Source organism: Meles meles, chromosome 13 (assembly GCF_922984935.1).
Source record: "Meles meles chromosome 13, mMelMel3.1 paternal haplotype, whole genome shotgun sequence".
Taxonomy (NCBI): Eukaryota; Metazoa; Chordata; class Mammalia; order Carnivora; family Mustelidae; genus Meles; species Meles meles.
The window spans coordinates 75,986,217-76,009,990 of record NC_060078.1 but is presented as its reverse complement, the minus strand read 5'-3'; the positions used below and the strand labels follow the sequence as shown (position 1 = coordinate 76,009,990).

The following is a 23,774-nucleotide window of genomic DNA, read 5'->3' as shown; positions in this document are numbered from 1 at the left end:
CATATCCTGCCCCAGATCATCAAGGACTCTGTCTGTAGCTTTCAGGCAGGGTTCCCTAGGCCAGAATGATGGTTGTCTTCAAACTTCCTTAAAAGGGTTTCACAACAGCCTAGAAGAACAAAAAATGTTCTACTGGGCGCCTGGGTGGCTCAGTCAATTAAGCGTCTGACTCTTCATCTCAGCTCAGGTCTTGATCTCAGGGTGGTGAGTTCAAGCCCCACATTGGGCTTCATGCTGGGTGTGGAGCCTACTTTAAAAAAAAAAAAGAAAAGAAAAGTGGGGTGCCTGGGTGGCTCAGTGGGTTAAGCCACTGCCTTCGGCTCAGGTCATGATCTCAGGGTCCTGGGATCAAGTCCCGCATCGGGCTCTCTGCTCAGCGGCGAGCCTGCTTCCTCCTCTCTCTCTGCCTGCCTCTCTGTTCTCTGTCTGCTTGTGATCTCTCTCTGTCAAATAAATAAATAAAATCTTTAAAAAAAAAAAAAAAGAAAAGAAAAGAAAAAAGAAAAATTCTACCAGATAGCTCAGTATAGCCCTAGGTGGACACTAAACAAAATTAAAGAACAAAACATACAAAGGCCCCAGGTGGAGGCTTAGCCACTATCAGATGACAGAGTAGAAATGCTAGGGCATCTTTTCAAAGGAGAAGACACTGAAGTGCCAGGCCTAGGGAATGGGGGAGGGAGAAGGGCGAGGGCAGGGAGGGGGGTGGGGGGGATGATGAGCCAGGGGTGGAAGAAGGGAGCCCAACCCCTTGACTTTCAAACATGTCTTGAAAGAACTCCCCAGCACATCTGTGTTGACCAAAGGGTTTTATCTTTTGTTCAAAGTGGGGAGAATTACAGAAAGAGGGCACAATTCTTCAGCTCCCTGAAACTGTGTTACAGAGTATCAAAATATTTCCATTTTATTTCTCCATCATGAATCTGTAATTTTAACAACGTTGATCATTAGCTGATAGAGTAATACAAAAAATGAGGGAGATAAAGAGGTTCATATTTGTTTTCATAAAGTGCAAATTTAATTTTCAATTGTTTGCTTTAGAAACATCACCTCATTCCACATCCTCCCCTACCCCGCCCAAGGAGGGAGGAGAAAAGGCTATTTTTTGTATTTTTACTCAAGAAATGTCTAACACAAAGAATAAAAGAAAGATCTCATACAGATAAGATTTTTTTTTTAACAAATATTTCTCTTGGCAAGATTTCTAAGGACAACAGTAGTGAGTGTAAAATAACATTTCATAACTAATTTGAATACACAGAATAAAATAACAAATACAAAACTTAGGCCTCCATGCTTATTTTCCAACTTTTAAGCCTCCAATTATGAAAAAGATACATAACCTGAACAAGAACGGTTACCTTCGTATGTGGCCAAATTACTTTTCCTGAAGTCTGAAGACACTCTCTGGTCTTGGCCTTGGCAATTATGGGAAGTTGCTGTTCCATTCATACAGACCTTTACATCCAAAATGGGCTTCTTATTTTGCTCTACCATATAATCACTGACATCTTTTTAAAAGAACGTTGCTAGCAACAGGGTTAAAGAGTACTAGTGGCTTCAGTTTGCCAAATGCTTACCTCTGCGACAGTATAAATATGGATTATTAAAGTTGTCTACTCAAGTATAAAATCTATGCAAAATCCTCATAATATAGGCAAAAATGTTCAAAGGCCAAGAAAAAAAATTCTTTTCTTTTACAAGAAAGTGCAACTGCAGGATCTTTTCTGAATGATCTTCTAGACTGTTCTGCAGAAAACTTAGTTTGGCTCAGAAAGTAGAGTTCCTCGTGAGGAATAAAAGTTCTTCCTAGAAGAATATGAAGCAAAATTTTGGCAGCTTTCTGAAAATAAAACTGCTAGTTGGTGGCTACGCAGTGAGACAACTGGAACTTATCATAATGAAGGCTTTTGGGTTTGCTGTGATTTGCACAAGAACTCGGCAGAGCTTTTTCCCTCTCACTCCAGGACACCATGCCATTGCTAACGTTATACAAAGTAGTTATAGCACTTTGTCCAACACTGAGCCCAGGCAGGAAATCAATCAGAAGAAAATCGGAAGGGTTTTCATACGTGTTTCAGGACTCTTTCGGGTCAAATCACAATACTTCCAAATAAACCGTTAAAAATATAACATTTTGTTATTTTCAGTATTTTACATAGTTAGTGGATAATCGTGGTGCGAGAGATCACTCATCCGTGATACGTCGTCACGGTCAGATTTTTAGCATCTGCTCCGCTGCTGCGAGATGGTAAAGGAAGTTTTCTGTTGCTGGTGGAAATCGTCTTTGCTTTAGGGCCTCAAAGTTGAGAACTAGCTTTTCTCCATCACCAGAAACTTCTGAAAATGGTTCCAGGTTGGTGAAGATTTCTCTCGTTTTTAGGGAAATATCCTTCAGTGGAACAGGAAAATATGAATCATTGTTGCATTCAAAGAGAATCCTTCCTGATATTTTTAAGTTTATCACACTATGTTAGGAAAAATGAAACAAAACAACTTAAGAAAACCAGTGTCCTGTTTTTGCCATTTTAGCCATTTTTAAGTGGACGATTCAGAGGCTTTAAGTATATTCACAGAGTTTGATGACTGCTATCCATTTCCAGGACTTTTTCATCCTTCCAAACTGAAATTTTGTACCCATTACACAGTAACTCCCCATCCCATCTCCTGGTAACCACCATTCTACTTTTTGCTTTGATGAATTTGGTTACTCTAGGTACCTCCTGTAAGTGAAATCACACAGTATGTGTCCTTTTGTGTCTGGCTTCTCTCACTGAGCATATTTTCAAGGTTTGTCCATGTTGTAGCACAGGTTAGAACTTCATGCCTTTTTTTTTTATTATTTTTGTTTATTTATTTGACACACACGCAGAGAGAGAATTCACAAGTAGGCAGAGAGGCAGGCAGAGAGAGAGGGGGAAGCAGGCTCCCTGCTGAGCAGAGAGCCTGATGTGGGACTCGATCCCAGGACACTGAGATCATGACCTGAGCCGAAGGCAGAGGCTTAACCCACTGAGCCACCCAGGCGCCCAACTTCATGCCTTTCTAAGGCTGAATAGTCTTCCACTCCATGCATGAGTGTGTTATCCATTCATCAGCGGACGGACATTTGGGCTATTTTTTACCTACTGGCTACTGTGAATAGTGCTGCTATGAACCTGGTGTACAAGTACTTATCTGAGTCGCTGTTTCCGATTCTTTCTCACACGGATCCAGCGATCCTGCTGGATCTACGGTAATCCTGTGTTGAACTTTTTGAGGAACCCTGCTCTTGTTTTTAGGACAAACGTCCTCCGAAGTCCTCTGCTGCCTGGCGTGAGTGACCCAGCACCCGTCACGTGGGCTTTGTTCCTCCTTACTGACTGACAGCGCTTTGTATGGCTGAGGAGTCACCAGAGCTCACATTAAGTCAAGTCTTTTTCTTGGTGTGCTGACATCATTCATTCATTCAAATATTTTCAAACCCCTAGAATATGTGAGACACTTTCCTCATACATTATACCGAGTCACCTGTGTATCACTTTGAGTCCATGAAAAACACTAATTCAAAACTCATATTTACACAGTTAACCAACATTGTAGAGAGTCAATGTTTTGGGGGCACCTGGGTGGCTCAGTTGGTTAAGCACCTGACTCTTGGTTCTGACTCAGGTCATGATCTCATAGGTCTTGAGATCGAGCTCCCCATCAGGCTCCCCACTAGGCAGGGAGTCTGCCCCTCCCCCTACTCACTCACACTCTCTCTCCAAATAAATCAATCTTAAAAAAAATGTTTTTACCCAAGTGTTGACAGAGGGATGGATGGGCAATGATGATCCCCATGGAAGGAGAGGAGGGTCTCAGTGTTCAGGTCCTTAGGACAAGACCTGCCCACTCTTCCTGGCCAGAGCAGAATGGGCCACCAGCACTGAACAGAAAGAACAGTGCTGCTGCTGGGTTCTTGTTAAAGCCGTGGTTCCTCTCATCCTTTAACTCACAGGTTGCCTCTTTAGAAAGCTGTCTGACCCCTTCTCTAACATTCTCTACCTTGACCTCTGGTTCTATCACAGCCTCCATTAACAGGGCTCACAATAATCTGGCATTTACAGAATTTTCTATTCATCTACACCAATAAATACAGGCCACAAAGGCAGGGGACTTTGCTCCCCACAGTATCCCCCTTGCCTGATGCCTGACAAAGAGTCAGTGTTCCATACATATCTTCGGGGTAAATGAATGACTAAATGGAGAAAAGAGCCAGGTCCAACCAGGTGAGCAGGGCCTGCATAGAGGAGGAGCCCCCCGAGGTGGCAGGGGTGCAGAGAGTGGGAGACGATCCTTCCAGGCTTCCGGCCCCCATGGGATGACACAAGTGTCCAGATGAGCCAGGATGTGGGAGAGGCCAGGCTGGAAGTATATCCCAGGGGAGGAGCAAGGAGCAGGCTGTGGTGAGGAGGAGGGGTCCATCACCACGTGGAGAGACTCAGAGACACTCTCTGACTATCCCAACCTGGCAAGGGGAGGGGTGGGTCCATACGAACACCATGGTCACAGCTTGACAGGTAGAGCCCGCAGGCAGGTAGCCCCCACCGGCAGCCAGGCCTACAGGGCGCGATCCCAGAGTCTGCTCACTTTGGCAGGGATCTGATTATGTGCTTTCTGATGTTCTGAACATAATACATCAGAGCTAGATAAAGATGCTCTAAGAAGGGAGTTATGGTCAAGAAAAGCATGGGGCATATGGAAAGAGGTGCCAGGCTGTGAAGGATCTTGAGGACTATGTTAATAAGGAGTTTGGGCTTTTATTTGGGGTAATAGTAAGCTCATGAAACAGAGGAGCAAAACAAACAAACCAACAAAAGGCTCTCTAGATTCCCCTGCTCACTTTCTGACCAATTTGCGCAGCAACCTTCTCTTTACGACATGTTCCTCCATGAAAATTCTGCTGGGGGCACGGAATGCACCGGTTGGCCCACACAAAAGCATTCCAGACCACTGGGGAGTTAACTTCCCACTAGGAATGCTGGCCTTCAGGCCCAACCCCCTGTGTACATCTGTCCCCAGAGCCCGCTAACTCTTCGGCCATGGCCCCCCTCACCCGCTCATCTTCACCAGGACCACCCTGCAGAACCTCGTCTGAGCATCTGCCCCCTGGCTGCTCAGAGTCCCGTGCACTCCATGCAGCCCTGCCGCCCCCTGCCCAGCAACACGGCTTTGGGACTCTCCGTGTCGGAGCACTGACGACTTACCTGTATAACTTGGCTGTCTGATTTCTCTGGATCTTCTGCAGACTGAACAATGAGCTGGCCAACGTCTTTGTGCAGTTTGCCCATTGTCATAGCCTCTGGTGAGATCGAGCACATGTGTGACTATTTAGAAGTTCACATAATAAAAACCATGCCGTCCACTTGAAAATGTCAATAATCACCCAGAGGGAACTTTCAAAACAACCTACAGACAACCTCCCACATTTCCGTCTTATTACTGAGCACCAGTGGGATGCTGTGCGACGAGGTGAGGCATAACCATGACTTACACTTCATGTTCAAAATAAAAACTTCTCTGTCACTCCAAGGACCAAACCCCATTCATGTAATGCTGGCTGGGACGGGCCCATTTTCTAGAGTCGGAGCAGCCGGCAGCAGGGAGAGGGACCCCCCCCTCCACCCCCTTGTCCTAATGCTTTCCCAATTTCAGTGGCCCAGGCCACTGCTAGCCCCTGCCACGGTAGCTTTACAAATGGCTCTTCCCTTCATTCCCCTGGGCTTACTGACACACCCTTCAAAAAGATTTTCCACACAGGAGTCACACTGCTACATTTCTACACCTCTTTTGATACTCTGTCCTTCAAGGGGTGGAACCCGGTTCCCCTCTCTTAAGTGTGCACGGGACTTCATGATTTCCTTCTAACCAACAGAATACAGAGGAACTGGTGTATGACTTCTGAGACCGAGTCATAAGAGGCACCGTGGTCTGTCTGTCTCTCGGATCATTCGCTCTTGGGGACGCCAGCTGTGGCGCCATGAGAACACTCTGGCTGCTCTACGGACAGGTCCCCATGGTGAGACCTCCTGCGAAAGCCACACGAGCTCACTCGGAAGTCGAGCCTCGGGAGGACTGCAGCCCTGGCAGTACCTTGACTGAATCCTCAAGACAGACCCTGAGCCAGCACCTCTCAGCTAAGTCGGTCCTCAAACTGAGATAATAAGAATTTGCTGTTTTAAATCACTAAGTTTAGAAGTGATCTGTTATGCAGTAAGAGAACTAACACAGCTTGTTTAAACAGAGATGTGGAGGAATAAGATAAGGAGACTATCTTATTAACATGGATTGTATGGCCTAAGCACCCCGAAGGTATCAGTACCACGGCGAGGCCTGTAAGAACAAATGCTGTGTTCTAGACACAGAAAAATCCCTCCAGTTTCAGCACAGCAGGCTATGCAGGCCCTCAAATACCAGTTTTAGACGATCAGTCTGAAAAAACAGAACTGGTTAAGGCAGGCCGGGGGAAATGAGTGAAACAGGTGAAGGGGTTGAGAGCACACTCATCCCGATGCGCAGTGTAACGTGTGGAACCACCGGATCTCTCCACTGCACACCTGAAACTAACCGGACACGGTGTGCCAATTACACCGCAATCAAAATGTTTAGAAATGAATTAATTTTAAAGAGTACAAGTGCTTGGCTGACATTTTGTATCAACAACAGAGCAGAAGAGAGAACTGACCTTTCGCAAGCGGAGCAATGGTGATCTCCCTGTCCGCCAGGTTCACAAACACATCATAGAGGTCTGATCTACTGCTCACCTCCAAGTCCACAAACCCCGCGATGTAACCTGCATTACGAAGAGGACCGACGTTACCAGAGTAGCAACAAATCCTGCTGTGAACGTATGAGGACAGAATCAAGTCTAAAAGCTCAGGAGGTGCTTTCCTTCACGGCTTTATTCAGGGGAAGTCAAGGGCAGCCTGTGGCATTTTCTTAAGACTTCACGATTGTGAAGAGCCCTGCTTCCTCCTCTCTCTCTGCCTACTTGTGATCTCTCTCTCTTTCTGTTGAATAAATAAATAAAATCTTAAAAAAAAAAAAAAGACTTCACTATTGTTAGCTAGCTGCCTGAAGAAGCTCATTCAACTCCAGATGACCTAAAACTAGATTTCAGTGTCAAGGAAGAAGGCATTTACTTTTCAGACATTGCTATTCAGGTCAAGAATGATGCTGAGGCAGAGGGAGCAAGGGTTCTCTGGGCCGGTGTTCCCCTTTAGGTCTCTGTCGCTAAGAAACCACAGCCAAACACCTGCTTTCTCAGGGACGGCATCATCTGTCACTGGTTTCAGATCGGATCCAATAAACACTCAAGGAATCAGGGCAAGTCAAGAATTAGAAGACCTGGGGCGCCTGGCTGGCTCAGTGGATTAAAGCCTCTGCCTTCAGCTCAGGCCATGATCCCAGGGTCCTGGGATCAAGCCCTGCATCGGGCTCTCTCCTCAGCAGGAAGCCTGCTTCCTCCTCTCTCTCTCTGCCTACCTGTGATTTCTGTCTGTCAAATAAGTAAATAAAATCTTTAAAAAAAAAAAAAAAAGACTTAAATTGGGAAGAAAAACACTTCTTAAATTTTTACAAAATTTGCTTCTACCCTTGGTATAAAGATTTTCTTAAACAAAATATCGCAATGGGACCTCTCCTCCCCTGTAAAATCATAAAAGAAAAGTTTAATAAATTCCAACACATTAAAGTTAGGATTTCCAAAGTAAGGGGATGGGCAAAATGGGTGAAGGAGATGAAGAGGGATAAAATTTCCAGTTACAAAATAAGTACGTCACAGGGATGAAAAGTACAGCATAGGGAATACAGTCAATAAAACTGTAATACCTTAAAGGGGTGACAGATGGTGAGTAAATTTATTATGGTGAATGTTTCATAATGGATGTAACTGTCAAATCACAACTTTGTATACCTGAAACTAATAGTATATGTCAACTATACATCAATTAACAACAAAAATCAGGGGGAGGATCGCCTGGGTGGGTCAGTGGGTTAAGGCCTGTGCCTTCGGCTCGGGTCATGGTCCCAGGGTCCTGGGATTGAGCCCCGCATCGGGCTCTCTGCTTGGCGGGGAGCCTGCTTCCTCTCCCCCACCCCATCTACTTGTGATCTCTGTCAAATAAATAAATAAAATCTTTAAAAAAAAAAAAAAGTAAAGGAAAAAAAAAACCAGGGGGGGAAAACATGAGGGATACAAGGTAAAACAAGATTGTAAAATGTTCACAAATGTTAAAGTTGGGTGACAAGCACATGAAGCATATTATACTTAATAAAAAGTCTAAACAAATAAATTTCTATTCATTATAAGATATGAGAATAAATAAAAAATCCACAAACTCGGAGTTTTTTTTGAAGCATATATAATCAACAATGGGTTCACATCCTGAATATATAAAGAATTTCTGTGAATCCATAAGAAAAACAACCCAGTGGAAAAATATGGAAAAGACAGTTACTTTGCAGAAGAGGAAACACAAATGGCAAAAACAGAAATACGTTAAACCTCATTAGAAATCAAAAGAATACAAATTAAAGGCACATGAAATAACACTGTACAGCCACCAAGTTGGCAAACATTTTAAAGTCTGACAGTAACCAAGAGTTGTTGAGGACATGAAAGAATGGGACCTCTCCTCCCCTGTAGAGGGTAAACTGGTTTCTGAGGAAAACATCTGGCATCGCCCTGCAGCTTGAGGATCTGCATGCCTTATAACCCAGAAATTTTACTTCCTGCTGTATAACCTAGAGAAAGTCTTACACATGCATACCAAGAGACCCATAATAAAAATGCCTATAGTAGCACTTTTTATTTGTTTGTTTGTTTTTTTAAGGATTTTATTTATTTATTTGACAGAGATCACAAGTAGGCAGAGAGGCAGACATTGAGAGGAGGAAGCAGGCTCCCTGCTGAGCAGAGAGCCGGATGTGGGGCTCGATCCCAGGACCCTGAGATCATGACCTGATCCGAAGGCAGATGCTTAACCCACTGAGCCACCCAGGCACCCCAGCAGCACTGTTTTAAAAGTGAATAATGCGAGGGGTGCCTGGGTGGCTCAGTCTGTTGAGTGACTGACTCTTGATTTCAGCTCAGGTCATGACCTCAGGGTCCCGGGACTGAGCCTGCAGAGGGCTCCGCACTCAGTGGGGAGTCTGCTTGAGATTCTCTCCCTCTGGCCCTCTCCACCCTCCCACTTGCATGCTCTCTCTCTCTCTCAAATAGATAAATAAATCTTATAAATAAATAAATAAGAATAATGAGAAAAGTCTGAATGAATAAACTTTGGCATATCACTTAATGGGATCCTGTACAGCAGTGAAAATGAGTGAAACTACAAATATTCACATGAAAATACATAAATCCTGGGGCACCTGGGTGGCTCAGCAGTTAAGTGTCTGTCTTTGGGCTCAGGTCATGAGTCCCGGCTCCTGGGATCAAGCCCACATCAGGCTCCCTGCTCTGCGGGAAGCCTGCTTCTCCCTTGCCCTCTCCCCATGCTTGTGTTCCCTCTCTAACTCTCTGTCAAATAAATAAAATCTCCCAAAAAAAGAAAAAAAACACATAAATCCTACAAAAATATTGTTAAGCAAATAAAACAAAAACCAAAACACAGGCCACAGAAGAATTCATTCATCATGAATCCATATATATAAAGTTAGTTTAGTAAAACTAAACAATATATTATTTAGAGCTCTGTGTTTCTGTGTATGAGGCTGGAGAAAGGGAGTGAGGAATGAGATGGGAAGGCACAGGACATGCTTCAAAGTACAAATAATATTCTACTTTTTCATCTCTGGTGAGTCTGTAAGTGTTCTTTCTATCTTTTTATAACCTGCATAGATATTGCACATTAGTTTATATGTGAGAAATTTTTCATAATTGAAAAAGCAAAAACAAAACCCCTATTATCTATCATCATCATTATAACTTCATGAAAGTATCTTTTAAGACCATAAAGTATAAAGGGCATGATAACCTTAAATTTAAAGAAACAAAAACAAAAGACTATGTCACACAACGTTAGAATTCCTACAGATATAAATAATACTGTGTTATTAAATTGTTCTCAGAATCTTACCATTAAAAATTTTTATACAAGAGTAACTACATCACTTAAAAATAATTTTATTGTTCCTTTGAGAAAAAAATATGAAAAGGCACAAAATAAAGTCTAAATCAAATAAATCACTGATAGGGAAACTTTTAAAATGAGAATTGCACAAATTAAAAATAAATTGTATTTGGTGATGGTTGTGCAAAGTGAATGTACTTAGTGACTCTGAATTATATCCTTAAAGATGATTATGATGATAAATTTTATGTGTATTTTACTGCAATATTTTAAAAACTTACAAATAAATTTTTTAAGGGAAAAGGATTGGTTGCATTTACCAGAGAAATAATAAATCATCGTTATTCCCTTTAGGAATGCAAAAATACTCCCTCAAACCAACAGCAGCCCTGGCTATTGTCGGGTTGAATTTAACGCTAGGCCTACCTGGGCACATCTGCAGGGCCTCCAGTTCCTCTGCGTGCAGGTGCACATAGGAATGAAGTATGGTCCAGTCCTGTCGATGCCACACCAGGGCAGGCAGAGTCCTGGGGAATGAAGGCAAGAACTCAGTTGGTTGTCAGCACGCACGTGACTCAGCCCACCCTCCCTCCACTTCCCCCCCAGAAGGAAACTGGCTACCAGAGGCAGAGGGGAGAAGGAATGCTAAACGTACCGATGCCTCCGGGCTTCTAGTTAAAGTCATGCAATGTTTTAAACTCTGCCTTTTTTGGGTCAGATGAGCTGCAGAAAGGTCAAGGTAAAGTTTCAAAGGATCTCCGTGGGGGCACGGAGCACCGCTTCCGAAGCTTTCCTCCCAACACCTATGTTGCAAACCGCCACGGTTTGAAGGTAGGATCCAAAGCAGGGCCCCCACAAGCAACAAAAATTTTTGAAGTTCTCATTTCACATTTAAAATTCCGATGGGAGGTGGGAGTTGGGTGGCTCAGTCGTTTAGCGTTTGCCTTCAGCTCAGGTCTTGATCTGAGGATCCTGGGATCGAGCCCCGCATCGGGCTCCCTGCTTGGTCAGGAAGCCTACTTCTCCCTCTCCTACTCCCCCTGTTTGAGTTCCCTCTCTCGCTGTCTCTTTCTCTGTCAAATAAATGAATTAAAAAGTAATAAAATAAAATAAAAATAAATAAATAAAGTTCCGATCAGGGTGCCTGGGTGGCTCAGATGGGTTAAGTGTCTGCCTTGGGTTCGGGTCATGATCTCCTGGTCCTGGGATCGAGCTCCACAGGGAGTCCGCCTCTCCCTGCTCAGCAAGGAGTCCGCTTCTCACTCCCCCTATGTTTCTCCCCCTGCCTGTGCTCTCTCTCTCTCAAATGAATAAATCAATCTTTAAAAAAAAAAAAAAAATCCCGACCAAACTTGCAAACTACTTTGTGTTTGTTTTTATACAAGACAAATTTCTTAAAAAGCTTCCAATAATACAGGTCCTGCAGGAAGAGGTGCTCAACTTAACAGTGATTTGGTGAACCCGCTGGTGCCCAGCTACGTATTTCAGATGCTGCAGACACCCCAGTTTCAGAGCATGAATGTAGAAGAAAAGGGTAATTGGGTGACAAAACAGAGGCTTAGGGGATCAGAGCAGAGTCAAAGTTCCGGCCCTCTCACGTAAGATCTGAGTCAGTCGCAGTCCCAGCAATCATTTCCAACATGCATACAACAGGCAAGGTGCAAGCCAAGCACTTTACAGAGAGTATCTCCAATCCTGACAACGAGCTGACCAAGTGGGCACTGTTATCTTCATTTTTCAGATAGAGAAAGGGAGGCTTAGAAAGCTTAAGTAACTGTACCTGGTCACAGAGCTAGGAAGGTGCCCTCCCAGGACTTTAACGCAGGTCCTTCTGACTACCAAGCCTTCTTTTTCCCATTTTCTAACTGGTACCCTTTTGGAGCCTCAATTTTCTCGTCCGTAAGAGAGGGCAATAATACTTCCTTGCAGACTTGTGTCGTAAGTAAATTTAATAATTGAAGGTGACTTACACGATGCCTGGCTTACAGTAAGAACAAAAGCTAGGTCCTCCTGCTTTTTTTTTTTTTTTTTTTTTTTTTTTTATTTCTTTGACAGAGAGAAATCACAACTAGGCAGAGAGGCACGCAGAGAGAGAGGAGGAAGCAGGCTCCCCGCCAAGCAGAGAGCCCGATGCGGGGCTCGATCCCAGGACCCTGGGACCATGACCCGAGCTGAAGGCAGAGGCTTTAACCCACTGAGCCACCCAGGCGCCCCTAGGTCCTCCTGCTTTTAAAAAAGAATCTATGAACAAGTTAGATTTGGTAAAGAAAAAAACTTAAAAAAAAAAATCTTCGTTATAAAAATAAGAGAGGGGCGCCCAGGTGGCTCAGTCAGTAATTATCGAACTCTTGATTTGGCTCAGGTCATGATCTCAGGGTCTTGAGACGGAGCCACATGTCAGGCTCCATGCTCAGTGTGGAATCTGCTTGTTCCTCTTCCTCCCCTTTTCCCCCGTGTGTGCGTGCTCTCTCTAATAAATAAATAAAATCTCAAAAAGAAAAAAAAAAATGAAGAAGAGTCTGTGATAAAAGTGAAAAAGTAAATTATATAAAAGAGTGGTTGGGGGCACGTGGGTAGCTCAGTCATTAAGCATCTGCCTTCAGCTCAGGTCATGATCCCAGGGTCCTGGGATGGAGCCCCGCATCGGGCTCCCTGCACAGCAGGATGCTTGATTCTCCCTCTTCCGCTCCCTCTGCTTGTGTTCCCTCTCTCGCTATGTCTCTATCAAACAAATAAATAAAATCTTAAAAAAAAAAAAACCAAAATGGGTCAGGAACCTGTGCCCATGGACCCCGCTGCCTGTGTTTACACATGAAGTGTAAGGAGGACACAGGTGCGCGCCTTCATTTACATACGCACCGGCTCTGGCATTTTGGGTGATTGGGACAGAGACGCTGTGGCCTACACGCCTAAAATATTTACTGTCTGGCAAGGAAAAGTTCAAACTCCCTGTTCTAAAGTATTCATGTTTCTAAATTTAAGGAAGAATCTGCCTGGGGCGCCTGGGTGGCTCAGCGGTTTAAGCCTCTGCCTTCAGCTCAGGTCATGATCTCAGGGTCCTGGGATTGAGCCCCACATCGGGCTCTCTGCTCAGTGGGGAGCCTGTTTCTCCCTCTCTCTCTGCCTGCCTCTCTGCCTACTTGTGACCTCTCTCTCTGTCAAATAAATAAATAAAATATTAAAAAAAAAGGAAGAATCTGCCTAAATTCATCGACCTTCAACAACTAAATCTCAGCTGAAACATTAGACCAAAATGGCATTTCACTCACAGCCTAACGCGTTCTATTTACTCCAAATGTGCAACAGAACAGAGGACACAGGAACGCAGACTGCCCCAAACTGGCTGCCAACAAAGCCTCCACTTTTCAGTGACCAGAGACGATACCTGGTGAACTCCTGGACAGCTTCTATTTTGGGGTGATAGACGACAATTCTTTTCTTTAGCATCAGCGCTGTATGTAAGATAACCGTTTCCATTCCAAACTGAGATACAATGTCTTAAAAGACAAGAAATTAAAACGTTAGTGCGTTAAGTAATATGTAAGGAAACAAAACTGGAAAGGATTCTTTCCAATAAACATTGAGATTCTTTTCTATATACAGAATACAAAAATATTCTCAATACAGAGAACAAAGAAGCACCTTCTACCCTTGATGGGCATAGAAATCCCTACCTGCTCCCTAGGACGGACGCTACAGTAGCCTAAACCTGCCCCCAAGAGATTCTGGGCTGGCTGCACAGGAGAAGCCAGAGTCAAAAGAAAGCAGAGTAAATGATTATTAAAGGAACCAGCACCTTTCCATCATGAAAAATCCTTAAGTTAAAAAAAAAAAAAAAAAAGCGCACCAACACCCTCTGCCCTCCGCCCTTGACACAGACACACGTCATGACTTAGGTCCTCTTGAGAGAGCTGGACAAACCTAAGACTCCAACAGGGAGGCTTTGAAACGGTCTAGAACAGGAGGATCAAGACCAAAGACAGCGCTGTGGGAGGGCAAGAATGAGAGCTAGTGGGACCCTCAGAGCTCCCCTCTCCTCCCTTTCTAAGGAGCTTGAAGTCTGTTCAGCCCCATACTGCCATTTTGGATGCTGCAGTAGGAGAGAAAGGCGGGGAGTTCGGAGAGGAACTCTGGGCCAGGGGCTGGAGCTCTCCACATGAAAGTAGTAACTGCTAAAATGTAAGGACAGGAACACTATGGAAGTCAGTGGAGACTCGAGCTGTGAGACACAGCTTTCCCGTGAAAGAACATTTCTGTACTGTCAGAATCCTATGGAAAGGACGGCCACAAAACTCTGCTTTCCTACGACAGCATTCTAATCAAATGAGGCAACGTTGAAGTTGAACTACCCGCCTGTTTAGCAAATAAAAATCACACAGATGAAAGCATGCAGGAAAATGGATTCTCAGAGCCTAATGGGGACTGCCCTGGGCTTGGGGATATTATTGTTGTTGGGATGGAACCATCTAGGATGGGTTTTTGTTCTGTGCTTTTGTTTTTCGGCCTGTGGGGTTTTTTTGTTTGCTTGTTTGTTTGTTTTTTACCTTTGATGGAGCCTGCAAGATAAGCCTTTCGGGCGTCAAAATCCTTGCTAAGGAAAGAGCCATTTTCTTCACTCTGGCATATCCCCTTTGTGAGAACTGCAATGTAACTCTCCATCATTTTAACTGGGCTCCCGTGTTTCAGGTACATTCTGTACGAAAAGACAAAAAGCAACCATGCTCTCCTTCAGCATGAACCACATAGAGCAATGCAACCCCAGGCTATATGCAGGTCCTCGCCACAAAATCTGAGTCAGCTTGCTAATATACTTCCGAATGCCTGAATCTGCATGCCTAGACTACTTCTAAAATTTAATTTGAAAATGTATCCAAAAAATAACCACTCAAGAGACCTTCAACAATTCCTGGAAGGTGGCTTTCTCTTTATATCTGGGGAAGCCTGTTATCGTCCACTCAGGCAGGAGAATGACCTATGGACTTGTTGAGGCCCCATTATTCTTAAAAATATGGTATACTTATCTCTCTGTATGTCTTACGTTCACAAGTGGTGTTTCTAGTCAGAACAACTCTATCTATTGCTGGGACTTCCTTTGACAAGGAAGGAGTTTTGCGTTGTTCACAGAGAAAGCACTAATTATAGAACCTATATTTATTATCAGAGTTCCCAGAGGTAGCTATATTTAGATAATTAAGAAACCACACTCCTTTAAGTTTCTGGTGATAAATGCACTCTAGATCTATTCATCATCAAGTTCCAGAAAGTGCTGACAGGAAACTGGCTACATTTATAGCTCATTTGTGAAATCAGTCCCTTCCTCTAAAATCTCTCCCAGTGAATAACTAAAATCTAAACTGCGCTTGAGAAGCAGCCTCAGCCTACGTGGGTCTTTTAGTAGCTAAAGGGATAGAAAACTGGAAAGAAAATAAAATCATGGTTTAAAACACATCAAATCGAAAGTGATATTTATTGTACATTAAGTGAAGAAAAGCAAGTGTTTTAACTACTAACCAAATTTTGTCAGTCATCATTTTCTTATTTTAATGCACAAATTGAGAAAGAAAAGGTAGAGAACAATGACTATGGTAAGCTATCATATATATAAAATAACTGAACCCATGAACTCACACACACATTTCTATATGGAGAAAATAGCTCCATTTGGAGGTTGGGGATAGGGGAAAGAGGGGACTTATTGTAAACCTTTCTGTATTGTTTGTATTTTTTTACTATGTGCCTACATTACCACCACCAAACAAACAACACACCATTAAAACTGTAAGATAGAGGGGCGCCTGGGTGGCTCAGTGGGTTAAGCCTCTGCCTTCGGCTCAGGTCATGATCTCAGGGTCCTGGGATCAAGGCCCACATCAGACTCTCTGTTCTGTAGGGAGCCTGCTTCCTCCTCTCTCTCTGCCTGCCTCTCTGCCTGCTTGTGATCTCTCTGTCCAATAAATAAATAAAATCTTTTAAAAAAAGAAACTGTAAGATAGATACAATATACAGTAATGAAGAAGGGAAACATAGGAAGGGTAGTAGGATAAAACTACTTTTTCCATGACAACGCTAGGCCATGAAATACTGAACGGAGGGAGCAATTCCCCCAAGTCATTCCGCAGGAAAAACAGAAAGTCCAACTTAGGGGAACTTATACCAATGGGACGGCCATAGCCGCAGGCTGTCGCATGCATGGACAACTGACTCTACGTGTGCAGGCAACCCGGGTCTGCTGCTCCGGCCACTAGCTGGAGGCGCAAGAAGATGAAGGCGGTCATGGCAAATGACCCGGACCCCACACAGGTAAGGAACCCCTTCACACGGGCTTCCCACGGCAACCATGAGCAGCATGTAGAAGGCACGCCTGCCCGTTCCTCTCCCTCGAGACGGAAGGGAGCCCCTCCATGGTAACCTCAGCATCACTGAAAAGTGCCGTGTGCCTGTGCACACACAGCAGTGAGGAGAGTAAGTGTGTGTGCATGTATCCGTGTGTGTGTGGGTGAGCACATGTGCGTGCACGAGAGTGTGGGTATATACACAGGTGAGGGCAAGTGCAGTAAGGGGTACGGGGCAGAGGAGGTCGCTGCCAACAGCTCTGAGTCCTCATTTCTCCTAAACCGTGACAGGGGAGGAGTCCAGAATGCAACAGTGCCATGGCGCCAGAGAAGCCGAGAACTCTTTGGCCTTCCTCTTGGGCAGGAAGTGGGCTTTAAAGCAACCTTACATTCTGGGCCCCAGAATATTTCCCAGTGAATTCATTGGGTAACCTAACCTGGACCCAATCCAATGAAGTGAGAGTCCAACATTTGTTCAAAAACAACTCTGCAGAGTTTTTAGCGCTTCTAGATGGTGTCTAGGAGATAATCATCTCCTTTGGTTTCAGTACCATAGTAGCAGACAACTGTTTACACCCCACAGTGAACTATTTACCTGCAACTTATCTTCGGAGAGCAAGAAGCCTCTCTTATCATAGCTGGCTGCAAAACCGGTAAAACTTCATTTTGTCAAAATATAACCAACCTGAAACCCTTAAGTAATGGGAAAGTAGACTTCTGCTAGAGATAGATACATATATGAATGTGCATACACAAAAATGGCAAAAAAAAAAAAAAGTACATTTATCAGGCTTATAGTGCGAAAAACAAAAACAACTCCTTTTGTCCCCCGCCCCAAAACTACTTATTGGGCATAAGCCTGAGGGGTGAGGTTGTTATACATAACATTAGAATTACCAAGTCTGTCTCGTGACAGCAATATTTAAAGAAAACAAACAAAACGTGTCAAAGCCCTAGTTAGGGAAAAACCAATGTCCCTGACAAATAAGAAAGATTTCATTCACTCCACTGCATATACTTACCGAGGCAAGAAAGCAGATTGGTACTATATTAATGTAATTTTTTTCAACATCCGGGATGAAACTAAAGTTTACCCGAATCACAATTAACCAACTCATTAGAGTCTCAGCTTCTCAGCATTCCAGCTAAGAAATACTTTCCAGGGCTTTAGCATAATTCAAAATGCCCATTAATTTTCTCCAAAATGACTCCCACACACAGACTTTGACATACATGAACCAGCTTATCGCTTCACCAGCATTTAACTTATCCATCCTGCTAAGGAAAGTTCTAAACTGGCAGTGAGCAGAAGCAGCAGAACAAAAGTAGCGAGTGACTCAAAATCCCCAGGAGCTGCAATAGTTTGTAAACTGCCTTTTCTCCTCCCTTCTACCGTTTTCCCAAATAAGAGGAGCAGTGTCATCGAAGCAGAAGAGAAAGTTCCTCTTTACAAAACAGTTTCTGGAGGGCAAGTAGAGATGAAGTTGGGGAGGCAGAGGGCTGAAATTTGCTTCCTTGGTGTAGAAATCTGCTATGTAACTATTGAGTAAGATCTTCATTTTTGTGTGATAGCATTTAATACAGTTTTCATACAGACCTACACAATATCCTAGTGAAGGCGGCATATTTCTCTGGGTTAAAATCTTTGGCGGTCAGAACAATAGAAAAATGAGTCACCTGTCCAAAAGAAACAAAAAAGTATACTTTTTAAAGACACTTTCACAGATTTAATTTTCATTACTATATTCTAGCAAACCTCTGTACAAGACAGACTGGTATTAAAAGATCAAAATGTAACCAAGTTTTCATTTGCTTCTTTATACTTTTATGCTCATATACACATGCATATAAAAGACATACACTTGTATATAAATAATTAATTTCCTAGATAAGAACGTAATAATTTGAGTTAAAATTTTTTCAAAAATACAAATCTATTTTAAGTATCAAAAATGTGAGTTTTCATTTAAATTTCCCTAATCTCATCAAAGCAGAATTAGAAATGCCATTAGACCTACAAATTTATCAACTATTAATTAGTGAAACAGGAGGATAGAAAACAAAAATACATACAGTAAAAAATCACACAGTTCCTTGGGGCACATTGGTGGCTTAGTTGATTAAGCATCTGCCTTTGGCTCAGGTCATACTTTAGGGTCCTGGGATGGAGCCCCACATCAGGCTTCTTGCTCAGCGGAAGCCCATTTTTCCTCCTCCCTTTGCCCCTCCCCTTTCTCATGATCTTTCTCTCTCTCTCTCAAATAAAATCTTAAAAAAAAAAAAAAAACCACAGGGGAACCTGGGTGGCTCAGTGCATTAAGGTTCTGCCTTCAGTTTGGGTCATAATCCCCAGGTCCTGGGATTAAGTCCCGCATCAGGCTCTCCGCTCACCGGGGAGCCTGCTTCCCACTCTCTCTGCCTACTTGTGATCTGTCAAATAAATAAATAAAATCTTAAAAAAACAAAATCACACAGTTCCTGAAATAGTCAATTCTCTGTAGAATGCCATATAGTCTAAAGCACTGTTAAAACAAGCTTCATTTATCTATATAAATTTCTGGTAATCGAATACCTATTATTTCCACTAATGAGACAAAATTAAGAACATTATAAAAAAGCGAAGCATTTAAGGGGCACCTAGGTGGCTCAGTCGGTTAAGTGGCTGCCTTCGGCTCAGGTCATGATCCCAGGGTCCTGGGATCGAGCCCCACATTGGGCTCCCTGCTCAGCGGAGAGCCTGCTTTTCCCTCTCATCTGCCTACCACTCTGCCTACTTGTTACTTGTACTCTCTCTCTCTCTGACAAATAAATAAAATCTTTATTTAAAAAAAAAAGTAAAACATTTAAGAAATGTATGAATTTAAGAAAATTATTATGAATAACATGATTTTTAGAACTCATATTTTAAAGTGTAAGAACTCTCTCTAAATCTTGCTGTTCTTCAAATCTGAAAAATAGATTTGAGATCCATGCTGCTATTGTTTGGCAGACTATAGGCAAAAACACAGATAAATCTACTTGAGGATACATTAGGACCTCTCAGCAAGAACTTAATGAACATAAACCAAAGCTTCTATAACACACTGAAAACTATCTTTTTTGCAAATTTACATTTTCTAATTATGAACTGGTTTTGGCTTAAACCTCTAGCAGTTTTGTGTATTTTTTTTAAGATTTGATTTATTTTGAGAGAGAGAGTACACATGTTGGCAGGGGGTGGGGGGCAGCAGAGGGAGAGGGAGAGAAGCAGCAGGGCCCTATTCAGGACCCTGAGATCTTGACCTGAGCCACAATCAAGAGTCAAACACTTAACTGACTGAGCCACTCAGGGGCCCCAAACCTTTAGCAGTTTTAAATAGTTGCCTTCCTGTTATTTTAAATGTAATTCCTTAAATTTAAATGGGTATTTTGGACATGCTTCTTATAGTCTAGTTATTTGCTATAAAAGTAGCCCTAGAAGGTAAAAGAAGTCCCTACCCAGGAACATGCAAGGAGCTTAGCCACTTTCTAGTATTTCTTTTCTTTGAAAAAAGCATGCTGGTTGCTTGGGATTAGGATCATTATGGCCCACAATGACCACATACTGGTTTTCAACATGTCACATTGATACTGTTCATATCAAAAGACATACACAAAAAGCCTACTGAATACATGAGTCTCCTTACTTCTCCTTTCTAATCTTAATATCCTTACCATCCACAAACAAATGAAAAAAGTTTTCTTTTTTTTTTAAGATCTTATTAATTTATTTATTTGACAGACAGAGATCACAAGTAGGCAGAGAGGCAGGCAGAGAGAGAGGGAGAGGGTTCTGGAGAAGCAGGCTCCCCGCTGAGCAGAGAGCCAGGCAGAAAGAGAGGGAGAGGGGGAGAAGCAGGCTCCCCGCTGAGCAGAGAGCCACCGGATGCGAGACTCGATCCCAGAACTCTGGGATCACGATCCGAGCCGAAGGCAGCAGCTTAACCCACTGAGCCACCCAGGCGCCCCGAAAAAAGTTTTCTTAATTATGCCAAGGATTTTACCCTTTAAAAGTTTTTAATTTTAGAAAAATGCTTCTTTCCACTTTTATTAATCACAGTCATGACTTGGAAATACTTCCACATTTCTTTTTTTTTTTTTTTTTTTTTAAAGATTTTATTTATTTATTTGACAGACAGAGATTTCAAGTAGGCAGAGAGGCAGGCAGAGAGAGAGGAGGAAGCAGGTTCCCTGCTGAGCAGAGAACCCGATGCGGGGCTTGATCCAGGACCCTGGGATCATGACCTGAGCCGAAGGCAGAGGCTTTAACCCACTGAGCCACCCAGGTGCCCCAATACTTCTACATTTCTAACTCCAACAGAGTATAACCTGGAAAGGGCTTCACTATACCAACCACAGGGTCAGTCATATATTATACACCGACAAGAGTTTATAGAATAAATGAGAGTGAAACCTGAAAGGGAATATTCCCAGTGAAAATCGTATTTAGTATTTTTTTCAAAAATGTATTGTGAACAACAATGTCTAAAGCTAAGAGTTACTGGAATAATGTGACATCGCCTTAAATATTTTTGCATTTGACCTTAATGCAGTCATACCTTTATCAGAACTGAAGAATCTGGAACTTCCACTGTTGTGATATAAAACCATGTTCTTCTGTACTGACCAAAGACAAAGGGATGGAGAAGTTTGCTTTCATCTGTAAGGCAGCATTTTCTCAGCAGTAAATTCCTTAAAGTTGCTGTCGTGGAAGGGTAACACCACACCCACAGAACTTCTCCATTTGTGTCCTTTTCTACGGTGGAAAGATGGTCACTGTGAGAATGTCAAACAGCAGCAAGGAAGTGAATTGATTGGTTACTCAGAAGCACTTAGCGGAATCAGTTTTAACATTCCATTTCATAAAGCATCCCGGAGCACGTGTGACCCCAAATTCCCACCTACCTCTACTGGTCAAATTATCTAGCTCTCCTGATCTTGAGTTTTAGGCCACCTGAGTAAAAAGCTTTTTTAACAAATCATGAATGTTTCGCCTTACAGGTTTGGTAGAGGTCTTCCCCTTTACCCTTCCCCTCCCACACAAATTCTCATAAACTCATCATGACTTTTTTTTTTAAAGATTTTATTTATTTCTTTGACAGAGAGAGACACAGCGAGAGAGGGAACACAAGCAGGGAGAGTGGGAGAGGGAGAAGCAGGCGTCCCACTGAGTAAGGAGCCCATCTCGGGGCTCGATCTCAGGACCCTGCAATCATGACTCAAGCAGAAGGCAGATGCTTAACAGCTGAGCCACCCAGGTGCCCTCATCATTACATTTTTATCTAGTGAGAAGGATTTTTAATAAATACATAAGAAGGGTTTATTAAGAACAAAACTGGGGATGAAGAAAATGGCAAAATCTCTCTTAAATCATAATACTGCTTGTGCAAATTCTGTATTTAAAGTAGTAATAATAATGGTTACGCCATCATGTATGTAGTTTCATCATCAAAGTGAACACTTTAATAACGCAGCCAGGCTTTAGAAAACCAGTTACTGCACATACGGCAGTAAGGATGGATTTTTATCTATTCTATAGATTAAAAAAAAACACTTTTATTATGAAATATATCAAAGCATATAGGAAAAAGAATTTTAAAAAATGAATTCCCCCATCTCCATCATTCAGCTCCAGCAACCAGACACACCTGGTTCCTCCTCTTAAGGGAGAGAAAGCGTTCCCCCCCCTCATTATTTTGAAGCAAACTAAATCCGTGTCTATATGAAAAATACAAAACCTGCTGAATTGATAATGATTATAAGTCATCTTCATCTTCGCTGTTACCAGATAAATTGTTATCAGAATTTAACCCAACCTCATTCAGAAGTACCTTCAAGCAGGACTAAGATGCCTGAAATAATTAGGTTTTGTTTTGAAGCAGTTTGAAAAATCACGTCAGAAATAAATACAGGAAGCCATTCCCACATAAATGCATTCCTCTGAGACACTAAAAATACAGTTTTGCTAAACGCAAGCAACGTTCTTCTACACTAGAGGAACAGAATGTTTAGGGGTTTGTAAAAATCTCAGTAGAATATTATTTCAAAGGACAATGGCACTCAAGGAACCGAGTCATTCAAGCGAGTTATTCAAGCAACCCGGTGCTCGCTGCCGCCTCTGGGATGAATGGTTCCCTGAAACACCCAACCCTGAAACATTGCACTCGGCTCAGGCACACCCAATGATGCCAACGAACTTCCTCAACCACTATTTCCTCAAAACTGACCGGGATCCCACCATGTGTGATTTTGTGGACACCCCGGCTACATGCATGAGCTTTATCTCATGATGCAGGATTCCTCCACTAGCACGAGCTGGGGCTCCGCGTCTAATCTGCAAGGGTCCCAAACCGGGCTCCACCACTTCCTGGCGTGCGTCCGGCACAAATGACACCCTGGGCCTCCATCTGCTTCTCCAAAATGTGGCCATCAAACTTTACCTACACCCCCCGGAGCTGTGGTAGAAGTTTAACGGGAGGTAATTCGTGCCTCTGTTCAGCACTCGGGCCGCCACAGTTAGCCACCGAGCCTCGAACCGCTCGACCGTACAATCGGGGCCAGCCGGGTGCAGGGCAGACAGTCACGCGTGGCTCCCCCACCCTCGGAGGTCAGCCCGGCCGCCTCCCAGCTGCGCGGCCCTCCACCGACCTTCCGCCCAGCCCCCGCCCCGGCTGTGCAGCGGCCCCCTAGCAGCCTCCGGAGCTCTGTCACCCTCGATGTCCGGCCTCGTTTGCAGCACTGGGCGTCCGGGAGGAAGCCCGGGGTCCCTCTGCCTCACTGCCCGGCCAGGGCGGGTCCCACGCGAGACTGGCCCAGGGCGACTGGCCGAGTCCCCGCGCCAGGGAAGCCGGGCCCTGCAGCCCCCGGCCCAGGCCCAACAGAGAGGGGGGCCGAGACCTCCTCACCGCAGGTGGCGCGGGAGGCCACGGGAGCAGAGACCGCCCCGGCCCAGGCGGAGGCGGAGGCGGAACTGGGGCGCGAGCCTGCGGGGCAGGGCGTCTTCGTCCTCACCGATCAGCCCAACTCCGAGCATCAGCTGAGTGTCCGCGGGCTCAGCCGCAGCCATTTTCCGCCGCCGCCGCCGCCGCCGCCGCCGCGTACCGCTCCCAGCAACCCGCTCGCAGGCCCGCCCCTGCTCCGGGGCAACGCCCACCCCGGGCCCGCCCTCCCCAAGACCCCGCCTCCAGCGCCACGCCTCCTCCATGGAGGCCCCGCCCTTGACTCTCCTCGACTTCCTGCTCTCCCACTCACCTTCAGCGCTTTGGCTCAGAAAAGAACCTCAGCTTCGCAGCTTCCCTCGCTTCCTCTAATCCAGATCCTCTTCTTCTTC

General features: G+C 44.0%; 1 protein-coding gene across 3 annotated transcripts; it reads right to left on the bottom strand.

Annotated features, from left to right (window-relative positions):
• Positions 1-995: 995 nt before the first annotated feature.
• Positions 996-23,544, bottom strand: DENND10 (DENN domain containing 10). Of its 3 annotated transcripts, none has more exons than XM_046027640.1 (9): positions 23,350-23,544; positions 21,004-21,220; positions 18,024-18,103; positions 14,639-14,787; positions 13,480-13,591; positions 10,521-10,621; positions 6,707-6,814; positions 5,229-5,323; positions 996-2,392 (listed from the first exon to the last, which is right to left on the bottom strand). In XM_046027640.1, exons 1-9 carry the CDS (start codon positions 23,508-23,510, stop codon positions 2,216-2,218), a joined length of 1,200 nt encoding a protein of 399 aa, XP_045883596.1. In that variant the 5' UTR covers positions 23,511-23,544; the 3' UTR covers positions 996-2,215. The 3 variants fall into 3 exon arrangements, with proteins under 3 accessions (XP_045883596.1, XP_045883597.1, XP_045883598.1); XM_046027641.1 differs by having other exon boundaries at positions 21,004-21,200; positions 23,456-23,544; XM_046027642.1 differs by lacking the exon at positions 18,024-18,103 and having other exon boundaries at positions 23,456-23,541.
• Positions 23,545-23,774: the final 230 nt, after the last annotated feature.

Bases quoted from the DNA above. Each gene is read 5' to 3' on its own strand.
- DENND10 (XM_046027640.1), bottom strand. From the start codon at position 23,510: ATGGCTGCGGCTGAGCCCGCGGACACTCAGCTGATGCTCGGAGTTGGG. The intron at 10,622-13,479 runs GTATCGTCTCTG...TTCATTCCCCAG, and splicing joins GCTGTCCAGGAGTTCACCAG to GACTCTGCCTGCCCTGGTGT. The intron at 5,324-6,706 runs GTCAGTTCTCTC...CGATCTCACCAG, and splicing joins CATTGCTCCGCTTGCGAAAG to AGGCTATGACAATGGGCAAA.